Here is a 23,045-nt window from a genome sequence, read left to right on the forward strand (position 1 = left end):
GCTTGGGAGGCAGCCAGTTTCTAAGGTCTGAAACTCCCTGTGTTTTGCTGCAGCGGTTGAGCAATATGGGGAGCTCTTTATGTGGCTCTTTTGAGTACGCGTTACTGATAAAAGGGATTCCCAAACTTTCTCAGTGGCTTGATATCTTTCATCGTTATTCCGTGCAAAAATTTCATTGTGATTCACGGCCAGCTTCGAGTTGCGATTGGCTCTTTTTGTTTGCACAACCTCAAGAGTCTCTCGATTCTCCCACAGGTCAGCGCCGGCGTCGCCAAGCCACGGTGCACACAGCGGCCTGGCGACGCCGGACTCACTGTCACGGGAGCCCAGCCCCGTGCCGGAGGGCATGGTCCCCGAGGGGGCGCCGAGCTCCCCATTGCAGCCGCCGGTCGCCATGATGGCCATCCCCCCCGGCCTTGCGCCCCCGCAAGCCTCGTACCTGGCGCGCGAGATTAAGGCCAGCCAGTCAGCCCCGGGCTCACCAGGTGACTAATCAGAATAATTTTTTTTTATTCAGTTTTCTTATGTGTAATACATAAATGAAGATACGGAAGGAGGCACCTTCAAATACTTTCATATACTCAGTGGAACTCTTGTCTACTGGAGTTGCAAGCACGGAGGTTCAACCAGCCTGGGTATGATGGTTAGTTGGTACATTTGCCTGAGGGATTCTTGTGGCTTCAAACAGCTTCATGACTTTGCAGCTGATCAATTTCAACAAAACATTGCGATACAAACTCTGCATTTCGCTGCGATCATGCATGTGCCCTACACAGGACAATAAGACCCTGTGGTATTGTCTTCTGGGTTTAGGAAAATAGGATTGCTTCAAAATGTTGGCCCCTAAAGACAGCTAACGATACTAAACAAAGCCACAAGCACGAAGATCAGACAACTCCATGTATACCACTAACCATCATTCCTACGGTAGCTGAGCTATTGAAGCGTCAGTTTCCTCTAGTAATTATGTACTAGGAAACTCTCCAGCAATGTGGTAGTCAGGTAGTAGTCTAAACGAATAACGTTATTAAGCAGGAGGGTAGGGGAAAAAAAAGAAACCACAATGCCCATCATAATGAATGATACTGTGTAACTCCTATAAAATGATAATTTAAATTGTCAAAATCCAAAATAACTAGTATTCTGCAGAGGAATTATGCAAAAATGAGTGAACAATAATACAGAGTAGAAGTAGCTTCTAGCAATATGCAGCAGTACAACTAAGAATGTAGTTGTATTTTGAGAGCGAGGAAAAGAAGGGGATCGAACTTTAGTTACCTATTAACCCTTTCGCTGTCGGACCTTTCTGGCCGTGACGTCTGTCTCCCCCCCAGTGTTGGCTTGGTTTCACGGAACGAGCACAACAGGGAATGAACATAGCAATTTATTTTTTATTATGATTGGTATACAAACAACATAGTCAATGCAATATGCACATTTCAGTGTTCTGCAGCTGTTGTTAGTAATCATCATCATCATCATCAGCCTGACTATTACATTCGTTCAACATCCGAATCTGACGATGCGGAACTCGCCTCTTCCTCGCATGAGACTGTCAGAGTCTGAATCCGAGCTCGGCTCTTATTCTGAATCGGAATTGAGCCACCGCTCCAATGAGCAGAGGAAGGTCCGCGCACTCAGCCATCCGAAAGTAACCGCGCGTAGGGAGGATGCGCTTTCAGTCGCCCGCACAACGAAGAGAAATGGGACGTTGTGTGATCAAGAAGACAGGAGGAGATGGAAAAAGGCTGAAACAAAGTTCGAAGCGCTTTACGTTTACTGCTGCAAGTCGGAAGCGAGGGTGTTGCGAGAGAGCGAAAGCAGCAATAGAGTCACTCTTTTCGGAGAGGCAACGGCGCGGCGCGTGCCTCTGAACTTGACGTGCCGTAGCAGACACACCAGCAGAAGAAAAATAAAGACCTTCAAACCAGCGGAGATGGCAGAACAACCCTTGAACCCATAACCACACGTGTGCGCGACGCATGATACAGCGAACACAGAGCCACCGTGCCACTCAACAAAGAGAGAGGGGTGAGTGGAAGTCGCACCGTACTCAATACATACAAACGCAGGTCAAGGCGAAAATACGAACTTGTAGAAAGACTTAACAGATGGCGTGGCCAGTCCAGGAGCGCCAGCTTTGCGCTCCTGTGACAGCGAAAGGGTTAAGAGAAAGGATGCAGTCTAACCTGTTTTTAACGAACTCGATAGTTCCCCAAAGAGTGATCAGGTTTTTTTATATATGGACTCGCTCTTGGAAACAAGCAATATTTGACATCACTTTAGCCTGCATCGGCATTTACGATTTCACAGAACTTCAGTTTGAAAATAGAATTTTTCAGTACCCTATTTTTTTTCGTCCCAACACTTTTCTCCATCTAACTGCAAGTTCTGTTAAAAATGTCGTCTAAAGAACAAAAGGACAAGGCGTAGCTCCTTGGTTCCAATCAGCGGCCATTTCTAAACTGCAAGCACATGCGCAAGCATTTTTTCTTTGAGAGCTTGTGATGTACGTTACTATAAGCAGGACACAATTGGATTCTGCATAAGCTAGCAAATTGTTCTAGTTAGCTGGAAGTGGAAACTACCGTTACGTGCCGGCATTTCACAAAGGTCTTGCCATTATGGCTGCAGCATCGGCCACACATGTGCTGAGAGTCGTGAAGTTAAGTTTTTTCTTTACAATCTTTTCTCGCGTTTTTTACGATCTCGGCAGTCGAATCTTCATTGCGGTCGAACTGGAGCAGGGGGGTGCTCTACCACGCGGTTCCATGCTTTCACGTATGCCCTCCTTTGACAGCAACCAGGTTTTAAATGTTCGTTGTAACAGCACGGTGCTTTTGAACATTTTCGCTATATCTGTGCGCAGTTCAATAGGTAGGTTCAGAAGAATAGTAAATGCTGTGAAATGTGGTCGTTATAACAGATAGGTTGTTGTATCTGGGATTGTTATAAGCGGATTGGACTTCCTTTCTGACACAGCAAGGCTATTATTCTCTGTCCACATTGCAAATTGTGGCATTTATAGTGCAGTATGGAGTTAAAAACACATTTGCAATGTTGCAAAGCCACTTGAAGCCAAAATCACGAAAGTTTAGGCAAGTCAGAGATGCAAAAGTGCTTGTGTACTTGGGTTTAGGTGTGCGCTCAGAGAACCCCAGGTACTGAAATTTAATCTGGAGCACCATGCTACCGCGTGCCTTATAATGAGATTGTGGTTTGGGCATGTTAAAGCCCAGAATTTAATTCTTAGTTTGAATGCACGCTTTACACTCTCTTCCCCCCCTCTCTCTCCTCCAGGTGGTGCCCACCAGTTGGGTGGGTCCCCACTTTTGCCCGCGTTCACCAACAGCAAACCCAAGGTGCTGGTGGCCCACCAACCCTCCGTGGTCTCGAACGGTGTCCTCAAAAGCAACGGGATGCGCAGCGACTCACCGCGGCTCGACCAAGGTGTGCCTCACTGTTGGCGACCGTCGTAAAGTAATTGCCCTACATGTAGGGTTGTTTCATTTTCCCCTGGCATTCTTGCTGCTTGTAGTAAAGCCGTAGGAGTGTCCGGTAATCTTTAGATGAAATCTATGGTGCCGTAGCCTGTAGTTGTTCAAAAACCGTGGAATTAGGCCCTGGGAAGCATTTTCATAGTCGGGCATGCAAAATCAGTGTTGACAATGAGCCAGAACAAGCAGGAGCATATTATTACTGAGCGGAAGGCCCTAGCTGGCGGTCGTTCCTCGGTGGATATACCACCTTGCCCTCGCTCCGGCTGCGCCTGATCTCGGCCACGCCCCGCTTCGCTTCCTAGGCAATGGCCTGTCCCTAGCCAGCCGCCGTTCTCATCTTCCATGACGTCGATGCCGCTACAGCAGAACCTCCCCCCCTCTAATGACGGAGCCCTGCAGGTAGCCGGAACGATACTTTGAGGAGTTTGGGTCTGGGTATTGGGAGTTGAAGTGTGTTTGATGACTGCCGAGGACCAACTGGCTCTGGGCTAATTGGTTTATCCAGTGACTGAGGGAGTGGGTTCTCAACCAAGGCGGGTTTGAGGTGATCAATAGAGATAGTGCCCTGTCGGCCATTTAAGTCCACGGCGAAATGCTTGTCGGCAGGATGAATGACACGGTATGGACCGTCGTATCGGGGTTGCAGGGGTTTTCGTATGGAGTCGCGGCGGACGAAGACGTGAGAGGACGTCACCGGCTCTTTGGGAATATCCAATGCGGTACGGTGCTGGTAGCGTGGTTCAGGAGCACGAAGTGTTCAGAATGAAGATCGCAGCCAGTTCATGTAGTCAATGGGGCCAGAGCATGGCGATGAAACGGCAGGGTGGAAGAACTCCCCTGGAAGGCATAGTGGTGCTCCAAAAACCATCTCAGCAGGCGTACAGTGCAGATCCTGCTTCAGTGCAGCCCGAAGACTCAGCGCAACCAGTTGCAGTTAGCTTAACCAGTGGTAACCAGCTCGAGCGTTAGGTGGGGTGACACTGACCTCTGCTTTAGTATCCACGGGAAAACGCGGGCGTGTGGCTTTGTCAGTCACAAAGAATAAGTGGTGGACTTTGGCACTCGCACTACTCGTCGCTTCCAATGGTGCTGCGGGGAGTTCCCCTGAAAACTACAGGGTCCCGTGCACTTTTGTGGTGCCATAGCGAAGGTACGATGGTACTAGCATTCGCCTTGCCATGATGAGGGCGGCGAGTGGTTGCGTGAGAAAGAGCGGTTGCGCGCGAAAGAGCGGTCACGCGGTGAAGAGAGCTGGCATCAACTAGATAGGGCGGCGATCTGGTCTGACGGTTAGTTTGCAGATCTGGCGGAATTCATCACACGGGCTTTGTAGGGAGGGTGAGGGCGGCCCAGTGGGTGTGCCTATGGTAAATGTAAACATCTTGTGAGTCGTATCTGCTGAGACTAAGAATTATATATGCTCACAAAGCAATCTACATGTTTGCTTGATCTATTACTCGTAAAAACAAGTGATAATTGGGGCAGGCAGTCGTTTTATAGAACTTTGTCCACCCAAGTGGCATGGAAAGGGGCACAGGAGTTTCGCTGCTGTTAGAAAGCATTAACAGGGGCAAAGTCTGCAAGCTAAGTATATCACCACTTTGTTCACTACCAGTTAACTAAGCGTGACCACTTAAAGTCGCTGACTGATTTTCGAAACCTCACGGGTACTGAAAAATTGTCTGAAAAATTGAGCGATCCAAAAAGCTCTCTCACCCCAAAAAATATATATATATATTAGGCTAAGAGCAACTTTAAAAACATCTCTAATTATGCCATGCTTTGTACTACGCTTGGAGGCGATCAGATTTGCTTAGATTAGTGCAATAGTGATGTCTCCGTATACAGTCCGATAAGAGCGTCGCCGTGCTTGTGATCTCCATTGCAGTAGATCACCATGGAGATTGAAGGAACGAGCCATGTTTCTTTGCACCACTTGGCTCTCACGAAGGCACATGAGGTGATGCTGATCGCACAAATGGAAAGCCACACGAACACACGTAAACATGCGACATTGCCTCCGAGACACCCCTTCTCTGTGGACACACCACATGCAAATAGCAACCAAAACTTTAAGAATAAATGAATGAATAAACGTGGATCCCGCATTGATTATGACGATAGTGTTGATCGAAAACAGAAAGAAGCAAGAAAAAGTGCCTTCCTGTAGAGAGTTTTGCCAACTGAGGAAGAGCGGGAATGGCCTCCGAGACGGAAGGATGTCACGTGCTCTCTCTTGCATAGAGTTTCTCACTATATTACCTAGAGGGAAATCTGGCGCTACTGCGCTGTGGTATGCATGGGAATGCCATGATATTGTGACTTCGGATTGGCATCATTCTCGGAGAGCCAGGACACCTTGCAGACACGCCTGGCAAGCACCATTCCGTCTGTCACAATGACTCATTTTCTATTAAAACAGCCCGTAAAAAGCTGTTTTAGCTTCATTATTGCACCACAGCTTTGTTTAACTATGGCAACTTGTTATTGCATGTACAGTTATATGAAACATAAAAAGTATCAGCGGGACGCTAAAGTTGGAGGACAGGCGACAAAGTTCGCTTTGGAACAGTTTGTCCTCTCTTCTTGCTTTTCTTCGCTCGGTTATGCATTTTAGGTAAGAAAACTTCACCGGAAGATGTAACATGCGTGAAGAGAATCATTTTATGATGATTTCACTTTAAGAACGCGTTATTTGTGTAGCCATATCCACGTTTTAGACGAAGCCTCTTACAACACCAGCCAACACAAGCCTCGCAGACACATACACCGTCATGCGCATGACGGCACAGCACCCCTTAAGAAACTCCCATAGACGATGGCACCAGATTTCTCTCTAGGTGTCATAGTGAGAAACTCCTATGCTATATTCAAAACGTACAGGTCCCAATCTTGGAGGCTTATAGAGTGGGCAACTGGAAGCCAAGCGAATGGAAAATCCTACATCGGGTAGTGTGGCCCAGAACGAGCATTTTAGTCCAGAAAACCAAACTTTGGGGCCTAAATTCATCCGAAAAATTGGTTGCAAAAATGCATTAGCTCTGTGGGAACTTAGACAGTGCCTTCACGAAGTTTGAAATATCCACCAAGTCCAAATTCTTGCCTGAATAATCCGTCGGTGACTGTAATTCAAGCGAACAAATGAAGTACTAAAAAGGCCCTGCAACGCCGATTTCGGGTCGCCATGCTTGCTCTATGTCTATTCACAGCATGTCATAGAACACAGAGCACAAAAAGAACTTTGGAAATTGGCCCATACAAGGCCAAGTCATCGGTCAGAGAAAATTCAAAATAAAAGCAAAATGAAGGCTACCTCCCACTTCAATTTTTTTCCGGTGCTAAGGTCCACTTTCCCGTGACGTCGTGTGGTGTCAGCCACCAGCAGCAGGGCATTAGCGGACATCGGCACGCCACAGTTGCCAAGCCTGCTCGGCCTGTTGCTGGCATTAAATGGCATTCCCATGGCCTCTGCGATCGTGTAGCATGCTGTCTTAATCTCGAAGGCAGTGGCGTCACTTTTGTGGTTACAACAGCTCACGGCATGTGATGCGTCATTCCAATGGTTGCAAGACCTCACCCGTCACTCCCCAATACAGTACGAAAAAGCGTCGTAAAATGAGGGTGTCGTAAAAGCCGAACGTAAATTATACCTATAAAAATACTACTTATTTCGCGTGACAGATTTAACAAGAAACTTCGATGTAAACTACTAACATACTCTGCAGGGCTTGGAAACTCAAATTACAGAAAAACAATTAATGTGATAAGAATTAATGCTGCAGTACAGGTACCAATCATGCTTTATTCAAACGAACTTTTACGGCACTCCACTGTCCACTGCCGCGATTCCCGCTAGCCGGCGCGAACCAAGAGCTTTCACTCAAGCTGGGCAACGTCCAAAAGGAGGTCATCTGCGCCGTCGCATGAACAGATGTAGTTCCGGATGCCGTATGTGTGCTGTAGCACCTCGGCGAACATGGTAGGCACAGGTACGGCATCTGTGGCGTCGTCGTCCTTGTCCGATGTCGCAGCGGTGTTGGCACTAGGCAAAGCCTCCTTGACGGCGTCGTCCAGCAACACCTCGCCACAGATCACAACGTTGTCGTCGGCCTCCACATACTCGGCGAAGGTCGTGGTGAGGTTTAAGCCCTCCAAATCGTTGTCGGCGAAGCCTGCATCGGCCTCGAGCAGCATCGAGCTTGTTGCGTCCCCAGCAGAGGAGACAATTTCTCGCTTAAGGCCACAGTGCTTGAATGACTTAGTGATTGTGCTTCACGACACTGCGTTCCACGAACTGGCTATAAAATGCATGGCATCGAGCACAGTGATCTTTTTTTCCGACTCGCTGTGCTCCATAGCCGCCAGCCGACACTGCACTAACCGCTTCCGGTACCCTTGCTTGACGCACTTAATGATGCCGGCATCCAGTGGCTGCAGCCAGCTTGTGCAGTTGGGCGAAAAAAAAAAAACAACCTGTCGGTTCCTCAGGCTGGACGTATCGGGTGGGTGGCACAGTGCATTGTCCACAAAAAGCAATATTTTCCTCGCCTTAGCACCCATTTTGTTATCCAGCTGCTGCAAAAAATTGCTGAAGAGTGAAGACGTCACCACATCTTTTTGTTGAAGTTGTAGCTGCACGGCAGCATCTTCAAGTTCTTAAAGTACCGTGGCTTTGCAAACTTTCCAACAACAAGTATGGGCAGCCTCTCGGAACCGTCCTCGTTAGCACAGAATAGTGCCATCACACGCTCTTTACTACGCTTGCCAAGATGACAGCTGTCACCCTTAAATGCATGGGTTTGCTCGGGCTGCATATGGTAAAAAATACTGCTCTCATCGGCGTTGAAAACATCGCAGGGCTTGTATGCAACAATAGTCTCCGGCAGAGACTCCATCCACTCGCTCACCGTCGAAACGTCCACGGAAGAGCTTTCGCCGCAGGAGCGGCTGTACACAATCCTGTTTCGTTTTTTAAAGCGATCCAGCCACCCGTTTGATGCCTGAAAGTCGTCGATGCCCAGACGCAATGCCACAAGGTCCGCCTTTTCTTTTAGAATGGCGCCGTCAATGTTGATCGCAGAGCTCCGTGCTTGATGCAGCCACTTGACGAGAACTTTTTCAAACTTTTCATGCTGTCCTACTTTTGACGCTTTCCGCTTAAGCTGGAACTTGTTGGCATTCTGCAATATCACCACTTTGTTTGCCACGATCATCTAAAGCGAAGATTCAGGTATCTCAAGGTCCCAGGCAATGCTGGCTTTCGTGGCTCCATGCCGCTTTTCCGCTTCCTCGATAATATTCAGTTTATCGCCGAGAGACAGAACTGTCTGCTTTTGGGACATCGTGTGTTGCGTTGCGCCACACAACTCAAAACCTCCGCTGAACGCTGGTCGCTAGGATTACGACGAAGAGCATGTGCGATAAACCTAGGCCTCTCCGCGCTACCTTGTCGGCGATTTGCTGCTGGGAAACTAGGAGAGAAACGCTTCCCCAACGCGAAGAGAGGTGGCGCCGCCGAGAAGAGAGGGAGAAAGTGATTGTGGAGAAGAAAAGGTGCTATTTCAGCACAGCGAGCGTCGCGGGCAGCAGCTGGTGGGGGAGAGAGAAATAAACGATGAGACGAGGCAGGTAAGAAAGCTGTGCCGGAGCGAACCGGTTGAGCAGTGTCAAGCGTTTCGCATGCAGAGAGACGGAACGAGGAAAGAGACCCGCGTCACTTTTCTTTCGTCCGCCGTTCCGCCTCGCGCTTCGCGAGGGTCGTCGTGTAACGCAGGTCAGGCGTAATATTGCATCGGATAACCGGGGTATTTAATGCATTGCTTCTATGGGGACTTCGCCGGGACTGCGCTAATCTGTTGTAAAACGCGGGTCGTCGCAAAACCGGGGGACATGTAACCAAGGTTCTACTGTACCTGTATTGGTTGTAAAACATAACGCCGTAGCTTTTTTCTTTTTTTTTTTTCAGTACTCGCAGTATCGTGCGAACGTAAATTGCACATTACATTTTTAATCAATCATCGTAGCAGCAATCTTTTGCGTTGCATCCAGTCTATGGAGTACACAAAATTGCCGCATTGAGGCTGTGCCATTGCTGCCACTCAACAAGCTTTCCCTAGTGCATTGCAGGATCCTATTAGGAGGTTGAATTACCATATATACTCATGTAATGAACGCACCCTTGAATTTTGTCATCAAAATTCGATTTTCCTTAATTGCCTGTGTAATGATTGCACCCTGAACTTGCCGCAGCGATATGTCGTGTGCAAAGTCTAGCTAATAATGATCGCACTTGCCATCTGTCGAATGCTACACGAACAACTCTTCAAGGCAAACCAAGCGGTCTGCACACACCAAACATTCTTAAGCAGATGCCCCATTTCATTCCTTTCATCACTTTTTCTTCCATGACAAGAAAAAGCTACAACCAAGCTTACCTTTATTATGTGTGGGCTTCATAATGGTTGTGGTCAACAACAACAAAAAAGGCGCCCTTCGGTTCTTCTCGTCTGCACTCGTGGGCATGCAACAAAACGCAAACGGCAGCGATAGCACAGATACGTTATAAGGGTACCCTATTCATACGCCAACGCTTGTAACACAGCTAAGATATTCGCCCACCCTTAGTGGAAACGTGCCGTATTAGGATAGTAGTGAAGACAAATGCCGCAGTTTCCGCAGCGTGCCCGCCATGTGCTTCTGTGTCACTGGCAGCTAAGCGTGCCCATCTGTTTCTGTCCCCTCAAAGTGGACATGGCTACGTTATTGTCACAAACTTGCCAATATTAACTATATTATTCATTATTGATACGGAAAAAACTGTTTCAGTGCTCGTTTCAGTACTCGCGAGAAAAAAAAAAGATTGCGTTCGGTGCGTTTGGTTTGCTCCGCCGGCCGCCATTTTTGTTTTGGTGTTCCGCACTGCATGCAGCAGCAGCTAGCTATTTGTTGACCTGTTGTCATCCCGCAGCAAGCGCGGGATGAAAAAAAAAGAATTTTTCTTTTTGTGGGAAATTTAACCCACGTAATGATCGCACCCCTGAATTTGCGTAAATTTTTTTTACAAAAAAGTGCGATCATTATGCGAGTAAATAAGGTAACTCAAATTTAGACAATAGGTGCAGCCTCATCGGCCACACTGTGTTGTAGATTATGTATGCAAGTTTGCTTGTTTGTTTGTTACCATTCCTAAAATTGGCTTTCTCCGTTTTCGTTCTCTCGTTGCAGAGCGCAGTTATCCAAGAGGTCCACCCGAGCTCTTCTACCAGCCGAAGCCGCTGGGGCTGTCCACCGCAGAGCAGACTCCATCATCTTCTGCCTCCTCCTCGCCGCCCCCTCTCCACCCGACGAGTGTCATTGTGCAGGCACCATCATCTACCTTTGCCCAGCCACCCACACCGGACTCTTCGTCATCGCCGCCGGCAGCAGCACCTCTTCCGACGCATCCGCGCAAGCGCCACTACGAGATGGCCACTTCCTCTTCGTCTGCAACGCCGGCCACATCAACACCCTCTTCCACCTCCTCCGCCGGCAGCATCGCGGGTCGGGATCGGGAAAGCAACTCCCCCGCCCGGCCTCCGCCATCAAAAGTTCACCGGAGCGGTTCGGACGAGGCGGCAGCTCCATCGTCTGCGTCTCCGCCCGTCTCCACCACGACGTCGTCTCCGACGACTGTCACGGCATCCGCCACAGACTCTGCCTCCTCTTCTTTATGTTAATGGTGGCATCACTCGTTGACTTGCTTTTTTTTTATTATTATTATTATTATTTTGCTGTGTTACCACCATCCCCTTCTTGTTCTGCCTCCCTCTTTCCCCATGCTGTCTATCCTGGATGCTGCTGTTGCTGATCCCCATTTTATCTTTTCTGCTGGGCTCTTTATCTGTTGTTGCAACCGAACTGTAGCTCCCCTAAGAAAAAAAAACAGCTTTCTTAGAGCCACATTTTCCATCCCACCTTATTTTACTGCTGAATGACTGCTGTAACGGGGATGGTGCGTTTGCCACTTCCCTTACACATAGGCGTCGCCATTTTCTTTATTTTTCTTTTGTAAAAGCAGTCGTCTTGCAATCCTGTCTTTTACTAGATCATGCTATTTTTTAAATCATTGTTGCATCTTTCTCTTCCAACATTCTATGACTGTTACGGTTATTCTGCAGTTTTTCCTTTCCTGTGAAAGATGAGGAACGAAGCTGTCATGCTAGTGGTGCCTTGCTGCGCCATTGCGAGAGTATGTATGCAGAATTCCCCCTTTCCTTTTTTTTGCTCTCTTTCCCATTCGGTTGCATCGTTGTTTGCCACTTCTCTGTCAACCTGTCACGCACTCACCCGCACTTCAAGCTGTCATCCACGGACACTTCATCGCTTTTTTTGTTCCGCATCCACTTTTGCGTCGGTGCATTTGGTAGCAGGTGCGTGCGAGGCCCACATTTCCTCTGCAGACCGCTAAGGCGGGCAGGGGAAAGGGGTGGTGCTTGAGGTCGTCGCTCATCGTCGTTCTCTCTCCGTTTGTTCCGTTGCATGCTTCGCGGCACAACGCTCGCTCGCAGAAGCGACCTTGCTTGCCCTCCTCAAGTCCCCGTCGTGCTTGTGTTCTCAGGGCAGACGATGACGGAAATGTTCTTCTTTTACTGGCGAGCGTAGCCAACATTGTTAGCCTTTGTGCTGCCGCACTTGTGCCTGGTGTGCGCTTGGCATTTGCTTGGTTTCCCGTGGCAAGCGAAAGAACGGGCTGTTGGCAGAATCTGGATTTCTGTTTCGCCAGCTGCGATTCACCGACAATGGCACCACGAAAGGCTAGCTCGCTGCCCCCGAACCAAGAGGCTGCCTAGCCCCAGCATTTTGGGGCACACGCACAGCTGTGAGAATTGTACAAACTCGCGGCTTCCCTGGCGATGACTTACTTCGCGGGAACCGTGGCTCTTTCATCTTTTTATTTTAGGCTAATGTATTTTGATGGGGCGAGTAGAGTTGGCGTTAGGAGGATAGATGTATGTAGCATGTGGGCGCGTCTGGTGCGGTGGCGTTGCGGTGCGGTGAAGGGCAGTGTCTAGGCACGGCAGAGGGGCCCCAGCACCGAAAAACGCAGTGTAGGGTCAAATGAGAGACGACGTGTGCGGCATTTTGTACAGACGAGTTTTAGAGGAGGCTTGGTTTCAGCAAAGAGCTTGTCAGAGTAGTGTACAGTGTATGAGAGATGTGGGAGGCAATTGTTGGGAGAGTGGATGCGAGTAGCTGGTCTGATTGACAGCTAGGAAATGAGGAGAGCATGTGCCATTCTTGGCTAGGGAACTCCATTTGCCCATGGAGCGAGGGGGCACCCTCGGTGGAGCCTTTTCGAAACAGAAGGTGATGGAGGATGCGCAGTGTGTTTTGAGGGGAGGCTCTGTCTCGGCGGTTGTGGTGACATGTCAGTGGGGGGAAAGATGCGGATGAATTTGATCCCTGGTGCTGAGCTGTATTTGTATATCAGGGCGATGCGGCAAAGGCAGCGTTGCGCTTTTTCATCTTCCATTGAAGTTATCTGTTCGTTTTGGGGGGTTTCTTCATCTTTCCAGTGTTTTTTTTTTTTTAGGAAGTTCTTCAAAACACACACAGGCCTTGCTAGTCATGCGCTCGCTGCCTTTGAAGTCGCAACTTCTGCTCCGCTTTCCAAGCCATTGCTTCTGGCCGCTCCATTGTCAGGGGGGGCGACAACACTTGACTGAGCGCATCTGCACATATCACGGCTGATAACAGGCGAGACTGGCCTCTTTGCAGGTTTCCTGGCTTTAGATTCGGCATTGCAAAAGCAGGTTTCTTGCACCGCCTGAGGTGGGGACACTAGCAGATGTGAAGAAAAAAGCAGTGCTCCCTAGATAAGCAACTTTTGTTGTCCAACCCCCCCTTCCCACTTTGTGCTGTCGGCCACAAGCGACGCGGCTTTTCCGTGACTTGGCTGTGGATTTGGCAAGGAGCAAGCCCCCTTACTTGCACACTTACGTCATTACTCCCTCCTCCCTACCCAGGGCTAACTATGCTTTGATGGCAGCAATGGTTAAGAGATTTGTTGTTGCCTCCCGGCCACTGTTTTTGTGCCAGCACAGGAGTGTTTAGAGAACCTCGTGAGAGAGTTTCTTCCGTGATTTGTTCTGTCGCTCATGAGCAAGCTGTTGCGAATTGTCATGACGCGGGAGAGATGCAGAGTGTGTCGTTTGGCTTTGGACCATCTAAGTGGTCGGGGGACAATTTTTTTTTCTCTCTTTTTTATTATTTGTTGCTTGGCATGGCGAAGGCTGTTGGTCGATGGGTGTACATAGACTCGCGTACAGAGAATCGTTGTTGCATGCCAGTTGGTCTATTTTTAAGAGAGAAGATGGATTAAAGAAGAGGACAAGAATCGTGTATGAAGCGTGTAGTGCTTGTTGCATAGTACAGAAAGGATTGTATTGTATTGCTTAATCTTGCTCTTTGTTTCCTGTCTGTGTGCTGTTCATTACCTTCACCCCCCTTTCCCCTTTGTCACTTCCATCGTCACATCGTAACATAACACTGGACAACTTCTTTTTCTTTCTCTCTTTCTCCTTCACACTTTGGCCGTTGCAGTCCACGTGGTGATAGGACGTTGTAGGAACATTTAAGCAAATTGTTTGTACATAGAAATATTGAATAGACATGGCTGTTCGCCTCCCTAAACGAGCCTGACCTCAGGCTCTAGCCAGGAAACAGAGGCTACACCGTCGAAGAGCAGCTCGTTTGTTGCATTGTGTTTTTTTTTTTTCCTTTTCCTTTTTCTCTTTTTCGTGGCTCCTAATGACAGCAGAGTCGTCATCATGGTGAAGATTAAAGCGAACGCCTTCACTACAATCGTAGCTTTTTTTTTTTTTTCTCCCTCTGTATTTTGACAAGAGCATTCATTGGGTTTCTTTGCTTACTTCTTCGCTTGGCTCTAGCTGAGTGATGGAAAGCATATAGGCTGGCTTTAGGAACTTGCCTCTTCTGCTTGATACATTTTTTTTTCTTTGTAGATAGTTTGTTTATTAACAGATCTTAATGCCTATATAAGGGTGGGGAGCTACTGGTCATGATAGCACCAAAGAATCGTTCCTCGGGGAAAAAAAAGTTGTTAGAAAAAGACATGGTTAAAGCATCCGTGTTTTTAGTTTCCCCTGTGAAATGGTTATCATTCCACCCTTGTCAGCGCAAGATGGCCGGCCATGATGCTCCTTGGGGGCGTTCACGGACAGTGTAGTAGACAATTGCAGTAACCTGTCGTTATCACTTTGCAGCCTCCGACGGGCTCTGTTAATTAAGAGGTTTCCGATTAATTTCTTCTCTCCCTTCTTGCCATGTTTATCTTAGTAATTCAATTGAAGCGACTGTTTTCCTAAGTCTAGCAAGACTCTTGCTTTGCTGTTGCTGAAATGTTCTACCACGCAACACATAACATCGTCACAACATGATTGTTCGTTCTTTTTTTCCTTTTTTTTTCATGTGGTCAGTGCTCCACGTATTCTTAGAGCTTTCTTTATTTTATTTTATTTTTATAATTTTTTTCTCGCAATAAAATTCGCACTTGGACGTTTCTTGTAGAGGTCGTCTTGTGACCAGAGGAATGTTTTTTGCGCGAGAGCCGAGTTAGGCACTTCTCGTCTCGCTTTATTTTTCTGGTGTTTCCGTGTTTTCTTTTTCCGATGAACCTTGTCCCATGTTCCCCTATCCTTGCATCTCTTTGAAAGAAGAAAAAAAAAAAAGACGTGTCACCAGAACAAAACACCTGAAAAACAAAACAAGGCAACACCTTTTAAATAAATTTATTCTTTGTTGACAGGTCGTGGCTCTTCCTTCATTTTCATGCTCACGTGATGCATCTGAAAACTGCATTTGCATCACCATTAGAGCTGCAAGTTCTTACATTTGCCTATAACTGTGGTACCACTAGCACACTGACACTTAGTAAGGTAGCTATAGCAATCTGCTGATTAACACAAGGTTGCAGGTTTGATTCCAGAAAAGGGTACCTGCACACCGGTGAATGCAGAATGCTCATGTACCAAGCTTTTGTACAAAACCGAACCCTATTCAGTCTTAAATTAATACGACACACTTCACTATTGCATGCCTCGTAGCTTCCGTCTTAAATCTTCGAGGAGGAGGTGCGCGCTCGATAATGTGACCTCCAATACTGGGTGTGCAGGGAGACAGCGCACATAATGAGAGGCTAGAAAGCCCACCACTAGAGCAATTTGGCTTGCCGAGATTTGTGTGGTATGGTATGAATAACTTTATTTAGGTCCTGAGGGATCAGTCTGGGACTGATGCGGGCCGCTCCCACGTCGGTACAGAGAGGCCGAGCCCCTCTGCCGTCGCACGGGCCCTCTGGACAGCCCCGAGTTGGTCCGCCAGCACTTCACTGTGCAGCATCCGCTGCCACCACTGTTCACCTTGAGAACCATCACCGGCCAACGCCAAGCAGCGCCAAAGCATGTGTTCTAAATCGAGCAAACCCCCACACTTACTACAATAGAGTGAAACCCCGCAGTCCGGATTAATTTTGTTCACGATGACCGGGTTAGGGTCATCCGGGTTAGATTTGTGTTGGCATTATATATCAGTGTTCCACACTCCAATGTACATGGAATGCAAAAATGTTCATGTACCACGCTTTAGGTGCACAACCTAATTTAACCTAACCAGGACCCTTAAAAATCATTGCTGCTCCAATATACTGTTTAGCAGAACTTAGAAACCAGGCGAAGTGCAAAGAGGCTAAAGATTAGCTGTCCGGTTGGCTGCTCTTATGTGTCATACGTATATGTCAAAATATATTTACGTTAGTAATGTATTTCAAAATGGCCACTGCTGTGCATGCAATACCCATCCTGAAAGCAATTCCTGGGTGCAGCCTCGAACCTAATGAATTGCCAAGTTGTAGAAATTGACACAGCAGACTCCACAACGTCTGTCGTAGCTGCTGTGTTGGTGTTAGCATTAACCCCAACAGTGTTTTGGTCTGGCATATTCAGGTTTGTACTTGCAATATACTTAATTGATTTGAAAAGTAACATTGGCAGCATATAAAAACACCTTTAGGAGCACGAGGAACAGGTAACGACGCACATCCAAAGGCCTTGCAAATGTTGACATTATGCATGGCCAACTGAAAATTCCAGCCTTGCCTGAATTGCCCTTAGGCGAAGAGCATGCATATCTGCTGATCATCTCATTATCTGGTGGAACCAGACAAGAAAGAAGCACCGTTGCTGTGCGTTGTGCAAAGACTGTGTACACTGGCTATGCCGTGTTACTGCAGCGAGACCGTTCAGGAAGGATTGGATGAAGCATGGCTTTCGTAGTAGCTAGTAACTTAACCAAGCCACTTGCTTTAACTGTCCTGAAAATGTTCAGGCAATGCCTGTGCTTGTACCTGCAAATGTGAGCGATTTCATTTTTGGCTGACTGCAGCTAACCTCTGCATTTTCTCAAGACAAACACCTTAGGGGAGTTATGTTTCTCTCACATGCTTGCAAGATGTACCTTGCCATGTAGAAGTGTGGAATAGGGTAAAGGTGCAGAGTGAATCTGCAGCTGGGAACTCTGTCGTATGGCATCACGAAATTGGCTCTCATATTGAACTGGCAACAATAAGTGACACAGTTAGCGGCAACTCCATGGAGCATTTGACATTTTGTTGCCCTTGTCGCACCAGCTATCGCCGCCTTGGGAAGGTTTACAACTTATTCCCTCTAAATATTTGTTGCCAGCTCAACAAAGCTGACATCAGTGGTTAGGCTTCAAGTGTTGAGAGGAGCTGTGATGCCAGAGCACTTAGGGCGCAAGTGAGTGCTGTGCACAGATAAAGTAATCAAGACACAGAAGACGCAGCTTGTAAGATACTTTGCAGATTATTTTATTAGACATCTTTTCGGCACACTCACACACATACACACATACATGCTGCATAAAAATAAGACCTCTTCAAAGACTCTTCCTACTAAAAATATAGCTGTGTTGTTTCTGTAATGTCATTCAATGGTTTTCAAGCAACACAATTGTGTTAAAACACTGCTGTGCGCAACAGGCTCACCAGTAGTGGCCATTATACTGTTTCAAATCGCAGGAGTTACCAAACGATGCTCTCATTTCCTTTGGAAGACCACAGAATTAAAGAAACAGTAAAGGCATCAATTGGGTCAAGGTGAATTGATTTGTTACTTTCCTGCGAGAATTAGTGCCATTTTGCCGAGGACAGAGCCGTCGTGAACGACAAAGCGACGTACATCTGAGAAGCTAGTGGTGCCAGCAGGTCCAACTCCCGTCGGCATAAACCCTCAAGACAACGATTTGTCTGTGAGCAAATAAAAATTAGCAAAATGAATAAGATGACATCTTCCATTTGAATGTAAAAGATAACGCAGTTTGTCCAATCTTGTTGAATATTTGCAAAGCGAGCACCTGCAGAGCTTCATCAGTGCCCATCTGGGAATGTGGTACCATCTCGGTGCTACCGTCTGACTCGCTGAGGGCAGCAGTTCTCGGCAGAGCATAACCCCCCCGAGATTTCTGTGCTGACACTTGTATGATGTTGCTCCTGTTTTCTCAGGTAAGTGAGAAAAAGACGCATGTCTTTAATCGCAGTTTTTGCATAGCCAGAGTAATGTCTTGGCACAAGACCAGTGCTGATAGTTGTTCATAGCTGTAATCCACTACTCTAGCTTGACTTCATAGTTACCTTTAGTATTCCTTTAAATGTCGCTTCATAGAGAAATTTCATGACAACAATGCCTTGGTAGTATTAACTTGCGTTTCTTGATTCATTTTATCAGGGCGAAAGGGATGGGGTGCAGAGAAGAGACACAAACACCACAAACATGTGACACAGGGTGATGGGAATAGAAACAACATGAGGCAGATTTATGAATATCAGAAATACCACCACGCCAGATGGTTAACACGGGGGTCGACGTGATCATACCATGACCACACAGTGCTTCTGCTTTGTTTGACAGTAATGTAGCACTGGAATCCAAGCTGCAGCTGACGCCAGTCGAGCACAAGCACAATCATGAAAATGCTTATATCTACAGTGTGACATGTCTTGTGCTGCAGACGAAGTGTCTGTCTCATTCAAGTGTGACACTTAACTAGCTTAGAATGACAAAGAGGCTGAGCAAGTTGGTAAGAATCAATGGTTTGAAAGGTCGGGCCATAGCCTCCTATATGGTCAGACATATAAAACATGGACACAAGAGGAACAAAAGAATCGAGTAAAATTTATTCTGGACTTAGCATTAGCCGGCGTTTGGCTTGTCCTTTTTCGTTCCTTGTCTACGTTGTCCTTAAGCACGCATCTATGTATAATGCGCCTAACCTCTCAAACCGTAGAACGGAATCTATCAGCGTTCGATATAGCTTGCAGTGTGCAACTATGGAATGAATCGACACAGACGTCTACTAACAGTTCCAACTGGCACATACATCAATTTTGCGCTGTTTGTATGTGAGCTCTCAAGTTCCATTGTTGCACACTGCAAGTTGTTGCTCATGAATCAACTAGCCTGAGAGTCTGTTCTATCAGCATCTGGCATTCCCTTGTAGTCAGTCCTCCCATGTACTGATGAAGCCTAATGCGGCTTAGTTTAATCGGCAATCTAAACCTTTAACAAGCACTTTCTTTGTCTCTCAACGTCAGCGCACGGTCTGCTCAGCCTTGAGTGACAGAGCACACCTTGTAGCTTCAACTCCAGTGCCAGACGAACTACTGTGGAACAGAATGTGGGGTCTCTGCAGAAATAGCGAGACGGTCGCACAGTCCTGTGCAAATGAAAACCAAGCGATAGAACTCGGATGGTGACAGAAAAGCCTGGGGATCTGTGTTTCAGGTATATCACCACAACTGCGCAATTGATTTGAAATTTGTTGTGTGGTGAACTGCCATTTATTCGTAAGAGGAAACTAACTCCAGCTTCTGACACCCATTAACAGATATCCTTATTTGTTTTTTTGTGCACTGTATGTAGCTATATTTATCGTGTGACACATTTAGTTCATTGTTCCCTACGAACTTGGCATTGTTAACAGAACTTACATTGGTGTCACTTCATCCTAAGTAACACAGCGCAAAAATGACACGGACAATTGTTGGTGTCCATTTTGCACTGCGCTACCGAAGATGGCCATTTTTGTTTTTGGCTAATCCAGAAATTTAAATAAATTGCAAGCTGCTGTCATCCATGCTCGTTGTGATCAGAGAAGCAAACTGCTGCAGAGGAATGAACTGGTGTTGCCATTCGGTGGCAAAGAATGCAGCAAGGATAGCAGCTCTGAAGGAACGGCCGTGTGGGCTGAGCTGGTCCGCTATTTTGTGGCGATGCCTTTTTCGATGCTAATGCTCTTTCGTGCTTTTCATATTCGCAAGTGGTGGTGTTCAATGCTTCAACCGAGGTAACCATTGCTTTGGCCACTCGGAACTTAAAAAGTTCAACAAGGCATTAGCATCGAAAAAGGCATCGCCAAAAAATAGCGGCCCTGCTCTGTGTCAATCAGACAAGAGTGCCTTGAAATATGTACCAAAGTGGGTAGGTGAGACGGGCTCGATTCCCACTGCTGCCACTATCTGCACTGTTTTGTTTAGCTGCTGACAGGCAGTGACACACAGTCCACTACTTGTACAGCTACTCACTTCTGCCCTGACAAAACGTGCAGACGATGGCAGCTTCCAAATTCTCTTCCACTTAAATCAAGCAAGTGCCAAGCATGTTATTGAACACTGCAGCCTAAGAAAGATATGACCTTGGTTTAAAATTTGACCGGTGCCAAAGGCGGCTGAAAATGAGAGACATTCTTTTTAATTTGTTACAGCAGATGTGTAGGTCGCTGTATGTTTTGGAATCACCCTGTTTGTATTTCACTTGAACAACTGTGTTGACTTGAGGCAAAGCATGCTCAACAATAAGAAAATGCTGCACATAAGAAGACCGAGAAGTTTAAAGACTTGAAGCACCAACCACAAACCAAATTAAAGTGGTCTATATACATCACTTGGTAGAAAAGAAAGCAGCAGTTGCAGTATAGATGGCAGCAAGGGTGACTGTGTGCTAGAAGAGATGTTTCAAAAGGTGGCCGTATATTGAGGAATTTGCCAGATACACATAATTTGCATAACACATGTTCCCCACAAAGTTCCTCGAACTATGAATTTCTTTTTTTTTTCCCCCTGTGAAATGCTTGCACACACAATCTGCAAATCTGGTAGTCTTCGCCGCATCACTCCACATCTTGTGACTTGACATTCTCCGTAGCTGTAGCAAAAGTGTGACAGCTAGCATCATGTCAGCACTGATAGCACACATTTCACAGTTCTCGAACGTGCTAGAACAGGGCCGAGCCTGTTCTGAAGACTGAACATTGACAGATAGTGACTCCACGTGTCACGTCTTGTGACATCTAAGCTATGACTAGAAGACCCACGGTTTACTTGAGCACGGACTGTCACTACAACAGGCAGTCTCAGCGGCCACCCGCGGGATTCATTCAGCGATGGAGCAAACTCTTCATTTTTTTCTCGCGAGGCGAACGGGAGCTTGGCAACCATTTTCACCTGCAAAAATCATTAAGCACTTCTGGTTTTCACCAAACATGTGAGCACAAAAGTTCGGCAAAGTGCTGCATTTTTTTTTTTTTTTTGGCACAGCACAGGCCACATTTGTCATGAACCAGCAATTGCTCCATCTGCAATTCTTGCCATGACGCGTAAAAACAGTTTGCAATATAAAAAAAAAAGAGAAGCTGTCCAGTTCTTGGACATGGCAATGCGGTTGGCTATTCAACATGGCAGTGGAGACAGTAGGTGAAAACAACCCCAGCATTCACAAGTAAGCTTTGACTCGACTCGTTTCTTAAACTCTGCCATGCCTACTGCAATGCCACCTCTTGCATAAAGTAAGCACTGTGTTTCAGTAACGCTCACTGAAGTGTCAAGTGGAAGCACACTGAAGAAATGCTGGGTTAAAAATTGCAGTTTCCTGTTTTCACTGAGATCTTGCAAGTTTTGACAGCAGCTTCTACACAGGCACTGCAGTAGACACAAACTCTAAAATGTTAAAACCATTAAGCTTACGCCACTGGAAGAAAGATGCAAACAGAGAACAGTACGCTTCATAGGGTGACACGTTGGTTCCTACATAGCTTTACCTAGCTAGCACACAGACGTGACATTCACGATCACATTTCCTTCACACCATCGCATAAATGACACAATTGCTGCGACTCTACAAAGAGTCTGAGGAATTTCCGCAAACTGGCATAGATGCGGAAAGCTTAGCCGTGATATGTCTATGATTTTAATGATTACTAAAAGTCGGAGAGAAGTGGCCTTCTTTTTCCGCCGCACGCAGTTAAGACGAGTTAATTTTATTTTTGCTTGTAAGCATATGCGTCCACTTTTCATTATTGCTTCGTTTCATCTGAACAGGTACCTGCTTCATGCTTAAGACACTCGCCAAACTCTTGCCTTGTCATGATTTTGTGCCTTGCTCCCACTGCCAAACTGAAACGCGTCACGCCACAAGATGCTGCCAAATTTCGTAGCAGAGCGCTTAGTGCGGAATGCAGGAGATGTCACAATTTCGAAACCTTTTGTTGACAAGAGTTTGTCCCCCGAGAGATGAGGAAGAACTTGTGAAAGTGGCCTTCACGTGTCCACAAGCAAACAAACCCGGAGCGTGCTTGGGGGGTCGGAGGCAAGTAAATGTTGGTGGAGGAAGAATCGGACAATCAGATGCACCACCTCACAGGCTACTCTCGTTCAGGTTCACGATGTTGATGCCGTGTCCGTTAATGTGGCCGTGGCGCGCTTGTAGCCTTTCGTGGCGGAAGTTCTCGTAGTGAACTGTCTTGGTCACTTCTACGAGATCTTGCATGTGAGTCCTGCCAGAAAGAAATGAAGGGGGCTAGTGACCCAACAGGAATTCAGCGATGGCTTGCAAAGAGAAGACGCGCAAACAGTGGATTTAGCAAGCTTGCTCAGTGATATCGAAACTGAAGGCGGCATATGGGGTTCACAGCCCGCCCCCATTTCTGTGAAGTACTTATCCGTACAGTTTGGCCAGGCGGTATGGTTCAGCAGTCGTACAATCACGACTCTACTGATGCAGCCACATTTTCAATGAAAGCAATGAGCGAATAATACCTGTGTAGGCTGCGTGTGCCAGCATTGTGGCAAATGTTTGAGAACCTTAGTGGTTGAAGTTAATCTGTACTCCTGCACGTTGCATTCTTCAGTGGCCAGATCTTGCTTTGAACTGCTGAGATCGATCGATCAATCAATCGATCAATCAATCAATCAATCAATCAATATCCTCCATAAAAACTGTGTTTAAGAATGGTAATGCATACACATGTGTTGCTCTTCACGACAAATAAACATTACAGTTTTTCGTGAGTGCTCATGTGGGTCGTCTGCTATCATCTGAAATTTCTTCACCCGAGGACGCACTGAACGAGCTAAAATTTGCACTCTGCTGAAGGCTACCAGTGAAAGGGTGTTTTCAGTACCTGCAGGATAATTAG

The 23,045-nt window shown here is 46.9% G+C and overlaps 2 protein-coding genes across 5 annotated transcripts in view; one reads left to right on the forward strand and one right to left on the reverse strand.

Moving 5' to 3' along the window:
• Window positions 1-15,305, forward strand: part of FoxK (forkhead box K) — a 79,389-nt gene extending 64,084 nt beyond the window's left edge. Inside the window, exons 6-8 of one of the 2 annotated variants that reach the window (XM_075701419.1) lie at window positions 256-485; window positions 3,301-3,480; window positions 10,725-10,861. In XM_075701419.1, coding sequence (XP_075557534.1) covers window positions 256-485; window positions 3,301-3,479 — 409 coding nt within the window. In that variant the 3' untranslated portion in view covers window position 3,480; window positions 10,725-10,861. Of the gene's footprint in view, window positions 1-255; window positions 486-3,300; window positions 3,481-10,724 lie in introns of both variants that reach the window. The other variant, XM_075701418.1, reaches the window with a different exon arrangement.
• A 2,056-nt stretch (window positions 15,306-17,361) lies between these two features.
• LOC142589828 (neuronal-specific septin-3-like) overlaps window positions 17,362-23,045 on the reverse strand; it is a 101,764-nt gene continuing 96,080 nt past the window's right edge. For all 3 annotated transcript variants that reach the window (XM_075701420.1, XM_075701422.1, XM_075701421.1), the window contains one exon: window positions 17,362-22,403. In XM_075701420.1, the coding sequence (XP_075557535.1) occupies window positions 22,265-22,403 (139 nt within the window). In that variant the 3' untranslated portion in view covers window positions 17,362-22,264. The remainder of the gene's footprint in view (window positions 22,404-23,045) is intronic.

This window comes from Dermacentor variabilis, chromosome 8, assembly GCF_050947875.1.
Source record: "Dermacentor variabilis isolate Ectoservices chromosome 8, ASM5094787v1, whole genome shotgun sequence".
Lineage (NCBI taxonomy): Eukaryota > Metazoa > Arthropoda > Arachnida > Ixodida > Ixodidae > Dermacentor > Dermacentor variabilis.